Here is a 21,753-nt window from a genome sequence, read left to right on the forward strand (position 1 = left end):
TCTGCCAACAGCCAGATCCCAGGAGATGGGTTCTGCCCAGAGCCCACAGAAGGAGGCAGCCCTGCAGACACATCGTGCGTGATCCTACTTGGCCTGCTGACACCGGTGCCCGGCGTCTTTAAGGAGTGACTTCAAGGTAAGACGTGAAGTTTGTATGATTGGTTACACAAGCAGCTGAAAAATGACACAGCACTCTTTCATTTGTACTTTACTTCTCACACCAAGGAACATAAACACGCCCTAGAACAATTACACTTATGGTATGTAATTTTAGTGCCGTAGTAGTGCTTTTAGAGTGCAAATGAACACCTTGCGTACACGCAGCACGCTTATACTTACATCATAATAGGAATTCAAGATGCTTCCTACTTACTTTTTGTAAATATAGGTTTGTGGTCGTTGACATCAGTGAGCTTGATTAGCACACTGGCTGTCCCAGACAGTGCTCCGCTCAGACCGATCTTGTCTTTGGCTTGAACGACGACCCAGTACTCATCTTGCAGCTCCCTATCCATCTTAGCAGACGTTCTTATAACTCCTGTAAAAGTGTAATAAACTTCCATGATCAATTTATTATTAACCATGGCATCTTCCTAGTTAATTTTAAGAATTCAACATTATCATTCTTTAAAAAAAATTTCAAATGTTTTTACTGATTTTTTAGAGAGAGAAACATCAATGAAAAGCAATTTTAGAACTTCAATTTTAAAATTTAAATAAAAAATACATAACATGCAGAAATCTTTTTTTTTTTTTACAAAAATGCCTTATATCAGTCCCTTCATCCAGCTGGAAATTCATGCTTAATATTAGTCATTATGGTTGGGTTTTTGGTGTTCCTCATTGTGACTTCAGTTAGCATTTCCATGATTATTAATGAGGTAAGCATTTTTAATATACTTGTAGGTGTTTTGTATATCAACTTTTTGTCAATTACCAGTTCTTTCTTCATATTTTTAATTGGCTTATCTGCTATTTTCTAATTGATTTGCAAGAATACTTACATATATATGTCTTATGCTTCAAACACAAACTATTTGTAGTATGGGTGTGTAAAGTCCAGTCTTTCAACCTTAGAAAAATAAACTGAAAGACTGAAAATGATTAAATGTTTAAAATATAAAACACTTATTTATATATTTATTGTTGTATAACAGCAGGTCTGCAATAGAACATGTTTGTAAGCTGAGAATTTTTGGTGTTAAATTGGCCTATTTAGAATCATGTGGAATTGTACTTGGTTTCATTCAGAAATACCTGTTGTTGGTTCAATGGAGAAATATGGTTGGCCTTGTAGTAAACTGTACACAAGACGACCATTATTATAATGTGAAGGATCATCCACGTCACTTGCTGTCACCTGGGTGACGAATGTTCCTGAAGAGAAAGCAGTTATAAGAAATTAAAACTCTTGTCTTATTGACTAATCAGTTCAGTTCTGTAGAGCATTCTTTCTTTAGCAAGAACAATGATGACATAATACAAGATTAGTCCACCTCCTTTTCCTGAATTTCAAAACTATATATAGTTTCTATATAGATAAGAGATTATAACCACATACAAAATGGCTCTAATTCTCATATACAATATAGAATTTCATACATGTATATCTATGACATGATTAAATGTAACCATTTAATAATCCATTACAATGTGTAATTCAGGATTTTCAAAGGTGTGTTTTTATCAGAGAAATAAAAAGATTGGAAATACTTTCCTTCAAAAATCATGTTGGGATCAGCACCTCAAAAATTGGTAAATGTTGATAAAATATGAGTAAAGATTATTTAAATGAGCTTAAAATGGTATAAAGTTGAGAACAGATATAACTATTTTTTCTGTTTAATTCCCTTCTATAAACTTCCTACTTGTTTAAAGAACTTTTTAAAAAATGCAAAGCAAATTCTACCAGATATTGATAAAATAAGCATTATCATTTTAATCCAGTAGCAATGAAAAAAATATATAAAAAATTAGTACTTGTACATTTAAAATTAATGCTCAAATTGAATTTCTTTAAACGTATTAAGTTTTTTGATTATCACTATGAAATCTACCATTATAGGTCTTGAAAATGTGCATTTATTGATACATGTTGTTCTATGTCAATAAGAATGGTAACACAAATAGCACAAAATCAAGTAGCCCAAAATCAATAACACCATGTGACTTTTTATTTTTACAACTAGCATCATGGTTTTTTGTTACAATCTAATTTTATAAACCAAGAAATTCTAATAGAAAGCCCTTCTAATAGCCCTTCTATTTTATTCACTAATAAAATTTTGAAACTTTACAATGACCCTTAATTATTACATATAATTATAAGTTCACTGTTTTGTCTTAGTGTTTTTATGTTAGTTATTTAAAACTCGTTTTATACTATATAACTACTCAAAATGTAGACACATTCATTTCAGGCGTTTGAAACATATTCCTTCCATTTGTGACAACATGGATGGACCTTAAGAGCATTAAGATAAGTCATTCAGAGAAAGACAAATCCTACATATTATCATATGTGGAATCTAAAAAAGCTGAACTCATAAAAACAGAGGGTAGATTGTTGGTTACCAGGAGCGGAGGGTGGGGGAATTGAAGAGATAATGATCAAAGGGTACAAACTTGCATTTACTAGGTAAGTTCTGGAGAACTAACACACAACATAGTGATTATCATCAAATATGCTGCATTATAATCTTCAAAATTGCTGAGAAACTAGATCTTAAAGGTCTCACCACAAAAGAAGTAATAATTATGTGACATGATGGAGATGCTAGCCAATGCTAAGCATATGCAATATATAAATGTCTCAAATCAACACATTATATACCTTAACTTACACATGTAATATTAAAATTATAAATAAATCAATTCTTTAGTGACTGTGAAGTTATTTCAACAAAGCCTTCTTTGGGAACTGTTAATTCAATCCGTTTGTACTGGGAAAGATGGTCTTTCAACTACACTTCTGTGGACATTCATTTACTTCCCCTATAAGTTCTCACTGTCTCCACTTCATTTCTTTCCAGAGGAATTTTCCATCCCTAGTCTAGTTTCCAGAACTAGACTACCTGTGTGTAGCTTCAGGAATAATAGCCAAAACCATGGTATGGTGAGTTGTTGACCAAAATACATTTAGTATTAAAGCTTTAGACTTCCTAATACACTATGATTTCCTATACCCCATGAAGGAAGCTACAAGTAAAAAGTAGGTGCCTACCAAATTTACTCTAGCTTATTGTCATACACCTACTAAAAATATTATTTAAAAAAAAATAAAACATCAGATAAACCTTGGGTGGTAAACACACAATGCAATATACAGATGATGTATCATAGCATTGTACAAGTGAAACTTAGGTAATTTTATTAACCAATGTCCCCCCAGTAAATTTAATTTAAAATGGTGAAAAAATATTAAAATAAAAAATCAAGGATACATGTTTCCAGGAAAATTCCAGAAATAAAATAGAGCTGTCCTAGGTAAAAATGGACATGAGATCCCCATACTTTAGAACACCTGTGACAATGCAAAATGAAGCCAGGATTATGTGTAGAGAAAAGTGATAATTTGCCAGAATAGATTATGTGCATATTAAAAATTGTCTCGCCCTTAACTCCTACTATTTCATCTTAAGACACCATCCTATAATTAGAATTGGGTTGTCGATGGCAACTCTTAAAAGTTTAAATTGGCTAGACCCTTGAAATTGAGTAAGACAGGAATGCAAACCAGAAAGCGCGGAAACACTTCTCTTGGGGGCGGAGGGTGCTAGGGCAGCGGGTGCTGGATCAGACTTACTGTTTGTAAGTGCAAACAACTGTATTTGCTGGCTAAAGATTTTCCTAAGTCATTTTTATCTATTCTCTTTAGTGAACAAGAGTTTAACTGCAAAACATTGTTCTTTCAGAATCATACAAATATTCAGTAGACGACTTCTGGGTTCCACGATCACATGGACAGTTGATATTATCTGTTAATATTACCCTTGAGAGAATTTTTCAAAAATGCAAATTTAAAATCAGTTTTACCTTTCTAGCTAGCCTCTGAATCTTTAGAGCTGATTTTTTTTCCCGTTTTTTTTGCAGAAGGACTTTTTGAAAACAAATTCAAAATAATATCTGACTTTGTCTATTTTATCAGATACATCGTATTGCAAAAATGCATTGCTATGTAGGTCACACAAAATGTAAACTTATACCAAGTGCTCGAGAGAAAAATAATGATTTAGTACTCAGAATCTTTATTTGCTGACATACTTTTTCATTTGTTATGACACAGACAGAAAGTTATAATGAAGTAATGGTATGTTAATATAAAGTATTTATTACATCTGAGGAATTACATATAAATTATGCTTTCTGTGATAATGTTAATAAGTGCTACAACTTATCAAACTGCATACAATTTTTGAAGATTGCAGGCATTACTGGCAGCATCAATTATATTCCCAACACTTTAGACCTATGTATCCATTAGAGTAAAATCTAATGTAAGAATAGTGTAGTGCTGCCCATGTTGATTTATATGAATTTTAGTATAAACCAGAAGCATTACAGAGGACTAAATAATTCTCACCCAAATGCTTAATATTAGTAACAAAAGTATTAGATGGCGATGTCTCATATTTCACACAGAATGCTTCATCTTCTCGTGATTATGGAGGCATCCAAACATAAAAATGGAAAAGAGGGATACATTTTGATACACAGACTACTTTAGATATCATGTAAGCAGTAGATAAGTCAGCGACCTGTGGCAAGAACATTATGTATGTAAAGTTGGCATTTATTATAGAATACTAAACAAACAGTACGCTATAATTTAATACCGTGCTTGAATGCCAAGGTTTGAACTGTAGATTTCCAAAGGGCTCATTTATTTTCCTATGCAATGTTTTTGTTTTAAATTCAGTGGTAAAAATATTAACAGGCTTTTCTTGGAATGAAGATACAAATTGCCTAACAGGAAAGGTATTTTTACTCACATATTTAGTACGAGTATACTTTGATTAATCTGAAACAAATTCATTGAAAGGATATTGACTTATCATGGACAAATTCAAAGTAGCACAAATTACACAATATTATTTTGATGTGCAGTCTGAATCTGTGATTTTTGGTAACAACAAAAACAGATGTAAGATATCAGATGAGCTAGTAAAAAGATAATTTTCAGAAATCAGATCCATCATGGAAATCGTGGTTTAATCAGTACATTTGCTCCTTCATTCACACTGAGAACTTATTTTATTAGCACAAAGATTACTAGTCTTTTACAAGCATTGATTGGCCCATCCTTACTGTGTTTATACTTGAGATGCAACTACTTTACAACCTAGAACCTCCCAAAGAAACTCAAGAAAGAGAAGGCATTTCCCACTTGTCACCTTAAACGCGCCAAGTATTCATATATTTTTGTTTTTCTGTCCATGATCACCTGAAATTTAGGTCATTCTTATATTCTTGGGTTGTAGTTTTGATACCTCCACTTTTAATAATATGAGAGAATTTAAATGAAATTAAGAATAAATAATAATGTGTTCAAAGAGACCACAAAGAGCAATCCATCACAATCTAAATCACTTACGGTTCATGTGTCCAAAGGCATAAGTTTCATAGAATCTAATTTTCATATTTGATTTATTTTAAGAAACAAAGATACTTATGTTTCTGAGAAATCTCTGCTACACATTAATTTACAAAAAATTAAATGACCTAAATCTGTATGAATTTTACATACATTTAATTTAATCTCTTTTTTATAATGGCCATATTGGTAACAAATATTTTTAAAGTTAAATTTTTTTTTTAGCTTTACTGAGATACTATTGACACACAACGTTATGTAAGTTTAATACACAACATGATGCCTGGCTGGTGTGGCTCAGTTGGTTGAGCATCCTCCCATGGACTCCTGGTCAGGCACATGCCTGGGTTGCAGGCTCAATCCTCAGTAAGGGGCATGCAAGAGACAGCCAATCAATGTTTCTCTCTCACACTGATGTTTTTTTATCTCTCTCTCCCTTCCCCCCTCTCTAAAAAAAATAAATAAAAATATATTTTTTAAAAAAAGACACAACATGATGATATATATATATATATATGGAAATTATACTCACAATAAGCTTAAGTAATATCTCAACACCTCACATAATCACAATTTTTCTTTTGGGGTAAGAACAATTCGGAACTACTTTCTTAGCAACTTTTAAGCATATAATACAGTACTGTTAAGTACCATACAATATATCAGTTCCCTAGAATCTAATCATCTTATAAATGGAAGTTTGTAGACTTTGATCAACTTCTCCCCATTTCCCCCACCTCTACCTCCAGGCTCCTACTATTCAGCTCTTTGTTTTTTAACTTTTTTGTAGATTCCACAAATAAGTGAGATTAAACAGTGTTTGTCCTTGTCTGATTTATTTCACTTAACATAATGCCTTCAAGGTCCAACCATGGTATCGCCCACAGAAGTATTTCATGATTTTTATTATGGCTCAATACTACTTCATGGTATATGTCTATCACTTGTTCTTTATCTCTTCATCTGTTGACGGACACAGGTCTTTTTCTATGTCTTTGTGATTGTAAATAATGCTGCAGTGAACATGGGAGCACAGATATCTCTTTCAGACAGTGATTTGATTTCTTTTGGTATATAATCAGAAGTGGGATTGCTGGGTAATATAGCAGTTCTATTTTTAACTTTTTAGGAACATCTATTTTTCCCATAGAGGCTATACCAATTTACAGTTGTGCCAACAGTGCATAAGTGTTCTCTTTTCTCCACATCCTCATCAACACTATTATCTCTTTACTTTTGATCGCAGACATTTAACAGCTGTGAGGTAATACATTACTGTGGTTTTGATTTGCATTTCCCTGATGATTTAGTCATATTGTGCATTTTTAAATGTATCTGTTGGCTATTGGTATGTCTTCTTTGGAAAAATGTTTATTTAGGGCTTCTGCCCATTTTTAAATTGAATTATTTTTGTTGTTGTTGTTGTTTGGGGTTGTTTTTTTGTTTTGCTATTTAGTTGGGTAAGATCCTTCTACACTTTGGATATTAACTCCTTAACTGACAGATGATTTGGAAATATTTTTTCCCATTCCCTAAATTAACTCTTCATTTTGTTGATCGTTACACCATTTTTTATAGTCTAATTGTTCATTTATTTTTTGTTGCTTCTGTTTTGGGGTCATCCAAATAATCATTGCCAAGACAAAGCCAAACAGATTTTCCCTTATGTCTTCTTCTAGGAGTTTAATAATTTTGGTCTTTAATTTAATTCAGTCTTCAATTTAATGCATTTTTGTGAGTAGTGTAATAGGAGTACAATGTCATACATTTGCAGGTGAGTATCCATTTTTCCGAGCACCCTTTATTGAAATAAATGTATTTTCCCCATTGAATGTTCTTGGCTCCTTAGTACTATTTTGTCTAGGTCTCCCAGTACTATATTGAATAACAGTACTTAAGAGTGGTTATCTTTGCCATTCTCCTGATTGAAAAAAAAAGTTTCAGCATTTCACAATTGAGTATGATATTGGCTGTTGGTTTGTCTTATATGGCCTTTATTATGCTGATCTGTGTTACTTCTATACCTAGTTTGTTAACAAGGTTAAATTTTGTCAAATGTTTTTCCTGTGTCTGTTGAGAGGATCATATGATCTTTATTCTTTATTCTATTAAAGTGGTGTATGATGTTTGCTTTGCTTATGTGGAAACATTCTCTTATCTCAGGGATAAATCCCACTTGATCATAGTGTATGACCCTGTTAAAGTGCTGTTGAACTAGGGTTGCTAGAATTTTATTAGGAATTTTGCATCTATATTTATCATAGATAAAAAACGTTTCCTTGTGATGCACTTATCTGGTTTTGATAACAGTATAGTACTGGCTTTTCAAAGTGAGTTTGAGAATATCCCAAACTCTACAAATTTTTGGAAGAGTATGACAAAAATTGGCGTTGACTTTTCTTCCAGTGCTTGGTAGACTTCACTAGCGAAGCCACTGGGTCTGGACTTCTATTCGTTGGAAAGTGTTTGATTATTGATGCCATCTCCTTGGTCTGTTCAGACTTGCTATTGCTTCACGAGACAGTTGGTAGATTGTATGTTCCTTAGGAAATTAGGTATATTTCTAAAAATTCTACACTGATAAATTTCAGAATTTAGAAGATACTGTTTAAAGATGAAGACAAGTACCATATAATTTTATACCTGAAACCGATACAATTTTATTAACCAATGTCATCATAGTAAATTCAATTAATACAAAATAAAAATAAAAAAAGACTACCTGAAGCACTTTGAGTCACTGTGGGCCTCAACTCACACCTGTGGCATTTCCTTGGATTTTACATCGACCAATATTTTCTGCTAATTTCCAAACCAATCTAATCACTTTTGTAGCATTTTTTTTTTTTTTCTCACCCGAGGACATTTTTCCATTTTTTTGTTCAGGTAGAGTGGGAGGGAGAGAGAGGAACAGAGAGAGAGAGAGAGAAACATCGATGTGAAAGGGACACATCAAGTGGCTGCCACCTGCACGACCGACCAGGGCCGGGGACAAACTGCAACCGAGGTACGCACCCTTAGCAGGAACCGAACCCGGGTCTCTCAGGACCGCAGGTCGACGCTCTAACCGCTGAGCCAAACCAGCCAGGGCACTTTTGTAGCATTTTTATCAATCCATGCACTCATTCATTTACTCATCATCCCAAACCTCAGGTACTGTATGATTTTTGGCCTATTAGATTATATATATATAAATATATTTTATACTCACGCGAGGACATTTTTCCATTTTTTGTTCAGACAAAGTGGGAAGGAGAGAGAGACAGAAACATCGATGTGAAAGGGACACATCGAGTGGCTGCCACCTGCACGACCCATCCAGGACTGGGGACAAACTGTAACCGAGGTACGTGCCCTTAGCGGGAACTGAACCCAGGTCTCTCTGGACCTCAGGCCAACGCTCTAACCACTGAGCAAAACCAGCCAGGGCTAGATGTTATATTTTTGTGTGGAAGAAACATAATATTTGTAAATACAGACTGACGAGTGAGAAAACATTTTTTTCTGATAGTTCTTGTTTAAAAGTACTGCATTCCAAATATAAATGTAAGCAGTACAAGCCCATCATTAGTTGTAAATAAATCTTATTTATAAATAGACATTACTTGTAAATAAATATTATTTGTTAAATAAGCAACAAGTGGTTTTATAGTTTTCTTGATTTTCTCTTCTGATTATTCTCAAATGTAGATTCCATTTAGTAGTCCACCAAATTCTAAGCTCAAAGTACAGCTTCAAATATAATAATTAGTGATAGCCACTAATAAAACACAAACATATTTAAGAAAGACAGTGGAGAATAAAATGTGTTCACTGGCTGCTTTGTAAGAGATAAAATAGGTGGGTAGGGAATTTGGAAGCAAGAGTAACTCTCAAGAACCTGTTAAATGACAACCATTATGGAGAGAAGATGAAGAATTAAAGATATATTCAAGTAAAATAAAGTCCACAGTATCCATTAATTAAATATTGATATTGAGGGAAACAGAAAAGTTACACATATTATTAATAAACAAAGTTAATAACTGTAAGAATGTTCCAGAGGGAAACTGTCTACAAGATGATTGGCAGAGCGATGGGGATAGTCCACTATTTCCATACCAGAACACGTCTGGTTGCAGCTGCCCATCATGCCGTTGACCCCCTCCATCCATGGACAGATATGAAAAGTGCTCAGTGCTTCTGGTATGATTCCAAACACAGCCTGAACCCTGACTGGCAGTTCCACAGGCTGTATTAAATGACAGATTGACTAGGTTAATATGTACTGGAACCTCTCAATTCTGAGCATAAGTAGCCAAATATCATGCAGACCAAACCAATGTTTTGTGACCTCCATCAAATCAACCACAGCCAGGCTGCAGCCCGGTGCCACGATATAAATACTGTGTTGTACACACTGGAGTTCCATCATGGGCTTGCTCGCCAACTCTGCAAAATGCCTGTTTTGTACCTCCTCTTCTCTCCCTAAATTCTTCCCCTCCACTCTCCGTGATTGCCTGCGCCTCATGCCTCGCTGATAAAATAGAAACAACCTCTTATTACTTGGTTGGTTATCAAGCAGTTTGTTAACCTACCTGCATCTGTCCCCTCCCTTATTGCCCTAGATTTCATAGCTTTTTCTCAAGAATAGTTTTCCAGTAATCATATCCGTCTTACTTTGCTTCAAAGCTACTTTTCTTTTGCATCGTTTCCTATAGTATAAAACTATGCTGTAAAATGCCCCATCTCCATAAATGATTAAGCAATGATTTTTTAAAAATCCCTTTTACCTTCTTTTTCTCCATCTCCTGCCTCACCTCTCTATTTTCTCCCTATAGCACAGCACGTTTACAGTGGCTACATTAACTGTCACCTCCTTTTCTCCTTCTATTCATGCAACAGAATAATTTCCCACACATCCTAGTTACACGCATTCAACCAAATCGCTCTGACCGAACACCCTAGGGCCTTGAACTCGCTCAGTCAAATCACCACTGCCTTGATTTCATTCAGCCTCCCAGCAGCATTCCACGTGGTTGCAGGATCGCTTCCTTTGCCACACCTCATCCCGTGTCTCTTCCTACATCGCTGGCCAATCGCATTCATGTGAATTTACCAGCCAGCCCCCATTGGCTCAACAGTCGAGTTGCCATGTTTCTCTCATCAGGACCTACATTCCCCTTCAGGAGGATCTCACCCAGTGCCACGCCTCCATGCCCGCTCTAGACCAACAACTCCCGTGGGCGTAATGCAGTCCTCATCACCTCGCTGTGAGCATCTTCTCCTGGAACAGGGCCGGCTGGCCTCTTTGTACCATTCCCTTCAAACAGCACCTGCTGAAATGTCCCCACTTCCTCCAGTCAATGAACCATCGTCAGACTTTCCCCACACTTTATACTTGCAGAACTTCCAGTATCGAATATTACCTTGTTTATTTAAAATAGTGATCGTTTTGTTATAACTAAACCGTAAGTTGCATACTAGCGGTTAATTCGTATATCTGCTCCACAATGAAATCTGCAGTTTCAAAGGGAAGTTCCTAAAACATGTTAGATCCATAATATATACTTGTTGAAGAAGGAGTAGAAGGGGATAAGGAGGAGGAGGAGGAGGAGATTGAGGGGAAATAATGTTTTATTGCCTTACTACTAAATAGAACAATATTAATGTCATTTAAATCTAACGATAATTGGTCTTGACACATATTACACAGCTAAATCTGTTTATGCTGTAATTAATGACCTATGTCCTGAACACACATAGCAAGAGGTCTTTAAATTACTACCTGGAATGTTAGAAACAAACGATCACAAAAATATACCATGGAATATACATTTTTAGACTCACTGGCTAATGAATCCAACGGTCAAGTAAAACGGTTTCTGAGCACGGAAGCAACATCTTAAACGATCATTATTAAATCACATTTAAGTTTATCGTGTTAGAAAACTGTATACATTAAATGTAATTATATATCGTATTATCAGAATTTTCTGACTCAGTGAGTGGGTGGACACATTTTACATAACCACACTATAATTCCCCGCCTATTGGAAAGACATTTCTGATTCCCAAGTTAGTCAATTCTTATATCTTATGAAAAGCACTCTTTTCTACATGTCTTATATTTAAAATATTTATAAAGTAACATGGGGTTTAAAAAGGAACTTGAAAGTGTATCATGCTTCACAGAGGTATTTGACCAATTTGTTTTGTTTTTAGGCTTCATGTTCCATGATTCTGATGCACAGAGAATGTTTGTCTTATAAATGAACTTCTATTTGTACGTGTATATCTGCTAGGATCACCATTTTTTTTATTTGATACAAAAGTATATATTTTCTTGGAAAATAAATTCTTATAGTGAAGAAACTAGTAAGTGGACAAGCTAAAGTATTTTTAGATCACTCAAATAAACACCTTAAACCTTTTCCCTATTGCTTTGAAGACTGAGAATATATTTTATCAAGACAAATGATTTAGCAATACATAGTACTATTGTTACAAAATTTTAATCGTTTTCTATTTCAAATATTTTATTTAACATGCGTGTAGAAGGTAAGTACAAATGTAGAATTTTCAAACAATTCACTTCCAAAGCATATGCATAAAATCTCAAGTCTGTGTTCACTGCTAATATATGTCTGATGTAAATTAATGTGCAGTACCTTCTGGAGACATCTCTGGTACAACGGCCTCATAAGGTCCATCTAGGAATTTTGGTTCATTGTCATTGATGTCTGTAACTCTGATGATGAACTCGGACTCAGGCTCCACAGTCTCCCCAGTAGAGATGTCTATCATGTGGGCTTTCAGAGTGTAGGAGGCCTGGTCCTCTCTGTCAAGCTTCTGGAGCACGTACAAGAGACCTGATTTTCCATCAACGGAAAAAATAGTTCCCGCTCCCTCTCCTGAAATCTTGTACCGCAAAGAGGGGCGTCCGTCGTTTTTATCAGATTTCAGCTGCAAGCCGAAGAGAGATCATTTAGTTTCCAGACATGTCGAAACAGACAAGTCAATTGTAATGACTTTATTTTCTTGTCTGTATATTATTCTCCAAGTTAATAATCCCTCATCACTCCCATACAATATTAAATAAGGTATAATATTCATTTTAAGATTAAATTCTACCTCCAGGCCTATTCTACTCAATTCTCAACTATACCTTTTCTTCTTGTGCTCACATTATTTTGATTTTTAAAAGCAAAGTAAATCTGTTTATCACTCATACATAGTGTTAATACAATTTTGAATTTCATACATAAAAAACAAGGGTAATTGTGATATAGGTAACATTGTATGTTTTATTATTTTTTATATCTAAATTACTTTTATATAAAGAGGAAAGGCTCAAATAAGTTTCTAATTATTGTGACTCTATGGTTTCCTCGTTTCATTAATTATGAATATGCCCTCCTTCAAAGTAAGAGCTTCTCTGAAATTTTACAAAGTGAACCAAGAAATACAATCTTAAATTCATAACTTTCAGAGAGCTCAAGGTACAGTGCATATGATTCTGGACTAATTAACAAGTTTTTCTGTATGATTGGGGAGAATATCTGAAAAGACCTCAAACAACTAATTTTAATAATTTTAACAATGTGTTAAATTTCCATGCCATGCAATAAAAAAATTGGCACTACTAATAAAAAAATAATGAAAAAGTTCTAGCTCTTATAATTTGACAGTACTTAATTATCATAAAGTAAAAAGGAAGTCTCTATGACCTAATAAGAAATTAAGGAAAACAAATGTCCTCTCAAATAAATATAGCATATGAAAGTAAAGCATGGGCCAAATATCATTTTGATGTAGTTTGAAAATTCAGTTCAATATTAAATAAAAATAAGTCAAATTTAGCAATGAATACATGTACTTCAAGTATATTTATATGGTCATTTTCATAGATCAGTGAGCTTGAATTTTTATGGACACAGAACTAAGTTAAAAAAAAAAAAAAGCAAAAAACATTTTTTCTTGAACATCTGCCTCTTAACATCACAAGATGCTTCAGTTAAACCGTTTTCAATTTCATGGCTTCTAGTATTATAAAATTTCCATATTCCCATTCAAAAAGTATTTTCTCAATTAGGCAGTTATTATCAGTTCGGCAAATCAATATGACTTTATATTTTTACTTACTTGTGAAAATTAATCACTTTTAATATATAGATCAAAAAGAAAATTATGTCAGATACATCCACTAGGTTCTATTTTTACCAGCTGTTTAATTATAAGCACCTAAGCATGTATTATTACTCTCTTTTAAACCAGTTATCTGTATGTTATTTAAGCCTCAGGAGCTTGTTGAAGGGAAAATATCTGGTTGGATATTTTCATAAATATATTTAGAGAAGGCAAAAATAGGCAAAACCTATTCTTGTGAAGAGGGGGTTAAGATCTGTGTAAGGAGCAGAAAAATAAAAACTAGAAAATGTGCATTAGCTAGGGAGTCTCCCCTGCTCTATTGCAGCGATACACTTCTCCGCAGATTCTTGCTCACCAAAGTCACCCGCCGGTGGTGGCCTGCCGCCCTTTCTGTGAATGGAGAGACCGTGCAGCTCTGTGCAATTCACTGTAAATGTGGCTACACAGACTCACTGAAGTAGCAGACACTTAACTAGGGACTTCATTCATGGCCTTCCGCCTGTGATGTACCTGCAGGCAGTCATCTTAGAGAATAAAAAGGGACGAGACACATTACTTGCAGGACACACACGGGCGTGCGCACAATTTGAAATGTGTCTATTTGCCTAGGCTAAGCCTTTGGTTGAATGTGCTCATGTACATTGAGATGATGCAATAGATGAGGTCCTATTGCATCTGGACATCAGGCAAATACTGGAGGTCTCCTGACAGGACTGGGAAAAATTTAATGAATTGTGAGTGCCTCACCCTTTTGGGCCCAATTAAATTTTACTGCCAGTTAATTAGTGGTTAAACTCACTTCAGTTCATTCATCTATAGAAAGAGCTTCACAGGAAAGGACATGATATTGTAATTACCTCTGTTTAAAGAAAATCAAAGAATAATAAAACCAAAAGCATAAATAGGAAATGGTCTTTCTCATGAAGGAAATTCTCTTAAAATACATTCTTAAAGAAAGTGAAAATAATTCTTCTTTGTATTTCAGCTTCACTAATCAAAGGCGCACGCACGTGTGTGCGCACGGGCGTGTGTGCACGCGTGCACGCGTGTGTGTGTGTGTGCTTGAAGCTACTGAACTGGAAAAGAATTCGGTATTAATCTCCTTCATTAAAAGGGAGTGAGGGGTATATCAACACCTACTTAGCATAATAGGAAAGCAGGCTAAATACTCTGGTAACGTTATTGTTCTCAATGCAGTTGCCTGATCCATTAACAAAACTAACACCCTCAAATTTCCAGATGTTGATAATGAAGGCTGTGCGTTCACGTGAGCCTAATGTGAGAGGGGAAATCCAGGGCTTGTGTGGATTCTTCAGGGCCTAACAAACAGGAAGCAATTGATTACGCTGGCATTTGAAGTTTTCCAGTGGTTCTACTGAGAAATGTTAGAATTTATCATATGCGAAAACTTCCTCATTGATTTAGATTGATACAGTGGCACTTCCTGTAACATCTTCAGGAAGCCAGTACCTGGCCAATGCGGTGTTTAGGGGTACGCATCTCCTCTTCTACAAAAATCTGGTTCCACACCCAGAAACGCTTCACTCTCCGAGAACCCACTGGGTGCTTAACCTCCTCTGTTCTGGAATTTTCTGTGGCTGTAAGGCAAGGCCATAGGAGAGAAATCCCTAACATAAAAGGCAGAAATAAGCAACAATTCATTCTGCTCTTTTGACGCCGGCTGACTGATACTCCTCAGAAGAGCCAGTATGTTGCCATCGAAAATCTCAAGTATCTTTCACATTCCTAAAGAACAAGACACAAAACAAAATTACCATTTTAAAAATAACATTTTCTCACATAATGGCTAAAGTAAGGATACAACTTCTGCATTCATAAAAATGGAACAAAAATACACATTTAACTTCTGTTTCAATAAAGCTAATTAATTCTGTTTTGTAGCTCAGCAATCACTTGAACAGAATAATGGTACATGCATGCTTGGGCACAGTCCAGTTTAAGCTACAGTCAATTTGGCCTGAAGTTTTGAAAGTTGCCTGGTGTCTTCTTGATTGATTGCTGACATTCAGATAGATATTTTTTCTTTTTAAATAATTTTTCTTTATTGATTTTATTCATTGCTTTTTTATTTTATTTATTTTTTAAATTAATTTATTTATTTTTGTTACAGATGTTTCTCCTCTTTCCCCCACTGATTCCCCCCTCCTCCTCCCTCCCTGCCCTGTCCCCAGCTTTGTTGTCCATGTCCATTGTTCATGCATACATGCATATAAGTTCTGTGGTTTATCTCTCCCTGCCCCCTCTTCTGGGAATTGTCAGTGTGTATCCCACTTCTACCCCTCTTTATTGATTTTAGAGAGAGAAGAAGAGAGAGATAGAAACATCAATGAGAGAGAATATCGATTGACCACCACCTGCATACCCCCCACTGGGGATCGGGCCCACAACCTAGGCATGTGCCCTGACTGGGAATCGAACCGGTGACCTATTGGTACATGGGTCAATGCTCAACCACTGAGCCACATTAGCCAGGCCACATAGACTTCTTAAAAAAATTTATTGGGTTAACATTGGTTAATAGGATCATATATGTTGCAGGTGTAGGGTTCTGCGATACAAGACAAGTATATTGCACTGTGTTCCTACCACCAAAAGTCAGATCTTATTCTATCACCATATATTAAGTCTCCTTCACCCCCTTCCCCCCCTACCCCCCTTCCTTCTGGCAACTACCACACTGTTGTTTGTGCTCACAAGTTTCAGTTTTATATCCCACATGTGAGTGAAATCACATGGTTCTTAGCTTTTTCTGACTAGCTTATTTCACTGAGCATAATATTTTCCATGTTTATCCATGCTGTCACAAATGGCAGGATTTCACCTATTCTTACGGATGAGTACTATTCCACATCTTTATCCAATCCTCCTATCATAGGACACTTGGGTTGTCTCCATGTCTTGGCCACTGTGAATAATGCTGCGATGAACATAGGGGTACATATATGTTTGCAAATACACATTTTCAAGTTTTTTTCAGGTATATACCCAGGAGAGTGATTGCTGGGTCATATGGTAACTCTACTCTTAATTTTTTGAGGAATTGTCAGATTGTTTTCCATAGTGGCTGTACCAGTCTATATCCCCACCAGCAGTGAAAGAGAGTTCCTTTTCTCCACAGCCTGCTAACACATGGAATTGCTTGTCTTGTTGATAATAGCCATTCTAACAGGTGTGAGGTGGCATCTAAAGGTAGTTTTAATTTGCATTTCCTTAATTTTTAGTGAGGTTGAACATCTTTTTATATATCTTTTGGCCACTTGCATGTCTTCTTGGACAGGTGTCTAGTCAGATCCTTTGACCATGTTTAAATTGGATCGTCTGTTTGTTGTTGAGTTTTATGAGTTCTTTATATATTTTGGATATCAAACCTTAGTTGGAGCTATTGTTTGAAAATATCGTCTCCCACGTGGTCAGCTGCCTCTCTGTTTTGTTGTCAGTTTCTTTTGCTGTGCAGAAGCTTGTGAGTTTGATGTAGTCCCGTTCATTTATTTTGCCTTTCCTTCCCTTGCCTTTGGGGTGAAATTTATAAAATGTTTTCTACAACCAAGGTTCATAAATTTAGTACCTATGTTTTCTTCTACGTGATTTATTTTTTCAGATCTTATATTTATGTCTTTGATTCCTTTTAAATAAATATTTGTACATGCTGAAATTTGCAACCAAAAGAATAAAATATCTAGGAATATACACAACAAAGATGTAAAAGACCTGTATATGAAAACCCCAAAGCCTTATTAAAAGAGATTGAAAAAGATACAACAAAATGGAAACATATTCCATGTTCATAAATGGGAAGAATCAACATAGTTAAAATGGCCATATAATTCAAAGCAGTATATAGATTTAATGCAATGCCCAACAAAATCCCGATGTCAGCCTTTGTCGGTTTTACTCAGTGGTTAGAGCATTGGCCTGCGGTCCAGAGAGACCCAGGTTAGGTTCCCTCTAAGGGCACATACCTCGGTTGCAGTTTGTCCCCGGCCCTGGTTGGGTTGTGTGGGCGGCAACCACTAGATGTGTCCCTTTCACATGGATGTTTCTCTCTCTCTCTCTCTCTCTCTCTCTCTCTCTCTCTCTCACTCTCTCTCTCTCTTCCCCTCCCACTCTATCTGAACAAAAAAATGGAAAAAAATGTCCTTGGGTGAGGATTTAAAAAAAATCCCTATGTCATTTTTTAAAGAAAAAGAACAACAATAACAAAAAAAAATCAGATTTGTATAGAATGACAAAAGACCCCAAATAGCCAAAGCAACCCTGAGAAAAAAGAATGACACCAGAAGTATCATACTACCTGACTTCAAATTATACCACAGAGCTGCAATAATCAAAACAGCATGCCATGGGCAGGAAAACAGAACAGAATTGACAGCCCAGATATAAAACTACATATATATGGGCAGATAATTTTGACAAAGAAGCCAGAAACAAACTATGGAGTAAATAAAGCCTCTTCAGTAAATGATGCTGGGAAACTGGAAAGCTACATACAAAAGAATGAAACTAGACCTCTTTTTTTAACCTGCTTATTTCTTCAATTTTATCTTAGTAGAAACACTATCCCATTAAAGCAACAGTCAAGCCAACAAGAAAAACAATGTGATATTTCTCCTCTTTTTCAATAGAAATATGTTTTTTCATAATTTTTCAAACTACCATTTTTATGTAGTATTAAATAAACAAAATGACAATGTACCTTAAAAACTGGGGGATTTAATAATCACTTATTCTGCAATTCCAAAATGATGTTAGAGTGAATGGAAGCTACACAGACCTTCTCCCAGGACCAGACTGGAATTACAACTAACATAAAGACAAATCATCAGGAAAAGGCAAGAAAAAAGCAGCTGGAGAGAACATGTATAACCAGGGACAGGAAAAAGGACACTAAATTGAGCCTGGTAGGAACTGCAGAGGTGTGAGAGGGTGGGCTGGAAGCCCACAGACAGCAGCTGTTTTAGCTGTGAGCAGCTCTCTTGGGGTTAACATCCCAAGCCAGTTCCACAGTACAGAGGGCCAGGACACAGCACTAAATTAGCTACAACCACTCACCTTGGGCTCTGACAGAGGGAGGGCAGACTGGACTGGAACTGTGTGGAGACTCAGGAGCTTGGAGAGCTGGGAGGGCAATGGGAGTATTTTGCTGAATTATTCCCTTACAGTACACTAGTGATTTTACTCAAAGAGCCCCTGGGAAAAGTAACAGCCCCTCCCTCAGGAATTTACCACCATTAGCCCAGGCCAGAGAAATGCAATGAGGCTCATTAACAGCCAACAAGCATCTGCCCCACCCTCTGGAAATCTCTTACCATGAACACCTGAGTGATTTTTTTATTCAGTTGAAGGCTACAACCCACGGCTCATAAAGTAACTGAAACTAATAGCCTCCAGGCAAAAAGCTAGAGGATAATGGACCCTTTCCTGGGCTTGCAAATCTACCCCGGAAAACAAGACTTGATAGTGCTGTTTAATGTGGGTCCTCCCATATTCATCCAAACACAATAGAGGGAGCCACAACCAGAGGAACACCCACACCCACAGGAAAAATTTGGCAGGCTCCAAAAACCACTGAGACAGCCAAAATGGTGAAACAAAAAAACAAATCCCAAATGAAATAATAAGAGAACTCTACCGAAGAAGAGATAAACAAAATGTAGTCAAGCAAGTTATCAGAGGTAGAGTTCAGAGTGATGATAATGAGGAAGCTCAACAGCATGGGTAGAGATATAGAAACATTGGAAACCAAATGATTGGAAATGAAGAATGACATAGCAGAAAGAAAGAAAACATTGGAAGGAATAACCAGCAGAGTAGAGGAAGCTGAGGACCAAATTAGTGAATTAGAAGACGGTAGAAAAAAATCACCCAATCAGAAAACCAAAAATAAAAAAAAAAACAATTAAAAAAACAGGAAGACAGCTCAACCTTCCTAATGCCATGACCCTAATACCAGTTCCTCATGTTGTGGTGATCCCCCCACCATAAAATTATTTTCTGTAATTTTGCTACTGTTACATCTTAGGTTACCCCTATGAAAGGGGCATTTGACCCCCAAAGGGGCCGTGACCCACAGGTTGAGAACCAATGGCTTAAGAGAATTGTGGGACAATCTAAAACATAACAACATCCACAACATAGGAGTTCCAGAAGAAGAAGAAAATGAGCAAGGGAATATATTTGAAGAAATAGTGACAGAAAATTTCCTTAACTTAGTAAAAGAAAAAGCTATTCAAGTTCAAGAAGCGCAGAGAGCCCAAAATAAGAAGAACCCAAATAGGAACACTTCAAGACACATAATAATTTAAATGGCAAAAATTAAAGACAAAGAGTGAATCCTAAAGGCAGCAAGAGATAAGCAACAGGTCACATACAAAGGAACCTCCATAGGCTATTAGCTGATCTCTTAACAGAAACACTTTAGGCCAGAAGGACATGGCATGAAGTAATAAAGTTAATGAAAAACAAGTATCTGAATCCAAGAGTACTTTATTCAGCAAGGCTATCATTCAAAGTTGAAGGTGAAAGAGCTTCCCAGACCAAAAAAAGAAAAAGGCTAAAGGAGGCATATATTAGCACCAAACCAGCACTGCAAGAAATGTTAAAAGGACTACTGTAATTAGTAGAAGAAATAGGAAGACATATAACCACACTAAACAAAAATGGCAATAAATAAGTACATATCAATTATCACCTTAACTGCAAAAGCATGCTCTGATCAAAAGACACAGAGTAGCAGATTGGATAAGAAAGCATGACTCATATATATGTTGTTTACAAGATATCCACCCCACAACAAAAGACTAACATAGATAGAAAGTGAAGGAATGGAAAAAAATCTTCCAAGCAAACAGAAAGGAAAAAAGAGCTGGGGTAGCAATACTCATATCTGATAAAATAGACTTCAAAATGAAGACCATAACTAGAGACAAAGAAGGCTACTACATAATATTGAAAGGATCCATCCAAAAGGAAGATATAACCTTGGTAAACATATATGCATCCAATATAGGAACAACAAACTATATTAAAATCTTCTGGAGGACTTCAAAGGACAAATCTATAGCAATACAATCATAGCATTAAAAATCAACACCCCGCTGCCATCACTAGATAGATCCTCTAGACAATAAATTAACAAGGAAACAGAGACTCTAAATGATGAACTAGAGCAAATGGATTTAATAGATATCTACAGAGAATTACACCCCAGAACTGCAGAATTCACATTCTTCTCAAAGATAGACCACATGTTAGAATACAAACTAAGTCTCTACAAGTTCAAGAAGATTAAAATCATATCAAGCATCTTCTCAGATCACAATGGCATGAAACTAGAAATCAATTACAACAAAAACACACAAAGACATTTAAACACATGGAGGCTAAATAGCATGTTTTTAAACAATGAGTGGGTTACCATGGAGATCAAGGAAGAAATTAAAACCTTCCTGGAAATCAATGAAAATGAACACACAACAACACAAAATCTATGGGAGGCAGCAAAAGCATTTCTGAGAGGGAAGTTCATAGCACTACAGGTCTACCTCAGGAAGCAAGAAAAATTTCTAATTGACTATCTACTCTCACAACTTAGAGAACTAGAATGCAAACAAAAAGAAAAACCCAGCGCAAGTAGAAAGAAGGAAATAGTAAAGATTAGAGCAGAAAGAAATGACATAGAGACCAAAAAAAAAAAACAATTTAAAAGATCAATGAAACAAACAGCTGGTTCTTTGAAAAGATAAACAAGATTGATGGACCCTTAGCTAGACTCACCAAGAAACAAAGCAAGAGAACCCAAACAAATAAAATCAGAAATAAAAAAGAAGTAACAACTGACCCCACAGAAATACAAAAGATTGTTAACAAAAACTAAGAACAATTATACAGCAACAAATTGGACAATCTAAGTGAAATGGACAAATTTCTAGAAACACTTAGTCTCTCAAAACTGAACCAGGATGAGATAGAAAACTTGAACAGACCAATAACAACTAAGAAAATTGAAGATG

At 35.7% G+C, this 21,753-nt stretch overlaps 1 protein-coding gene across 1 annotated transcript in view; it reads right to left on the reverse strand.

The window, feature by feature from the left end:
* Window positions 1-15,385, reverse strand: part of CDH19 (cadherin 19) — a 36,458-nt gene extending 21,073 nt beyond the window's left edge. The window contains exons 1-4 of the mRNA XM_036245807.1: window positions 15,194-15,385; window positions 12,244-12,538; window positions 1,258-1,377; window positions 374-538 (exon numbers count right to left, since the gene is read on the reverse strand). Coding sequence (XP_036101700.1) covers window positions 374-538; window positions 1,258-1,377; window positions 12,244-12,538; window positions 15,194-15,385 — 772 coding nt within the window. The remainder of the gene's footprint in view (window positions 1-373; window positions 539-1,257; window positions 1,378-12,243; window positions 12,539-15,193) is intronic.
* Window positions 15,386-21,753: the final 6,368 nt, after the last annotated feature.

The sequence above is a fragment of the Molossus molossus genome, unplaced genomic scaffold (assembly GCF_014108415.1).
Source record: "Molossus molossus isolate mMolMol1 unplaced genomic scaffold, mMolMol1.p scaffold_m16_p_6, whole genome shotgun sequence".
Taxonomy (NCBI): Eukaryota; Metazoa; Chordata; class Mammalia; order Chiroptera; family Molossidae; genus Molossus; species Molossus molossus.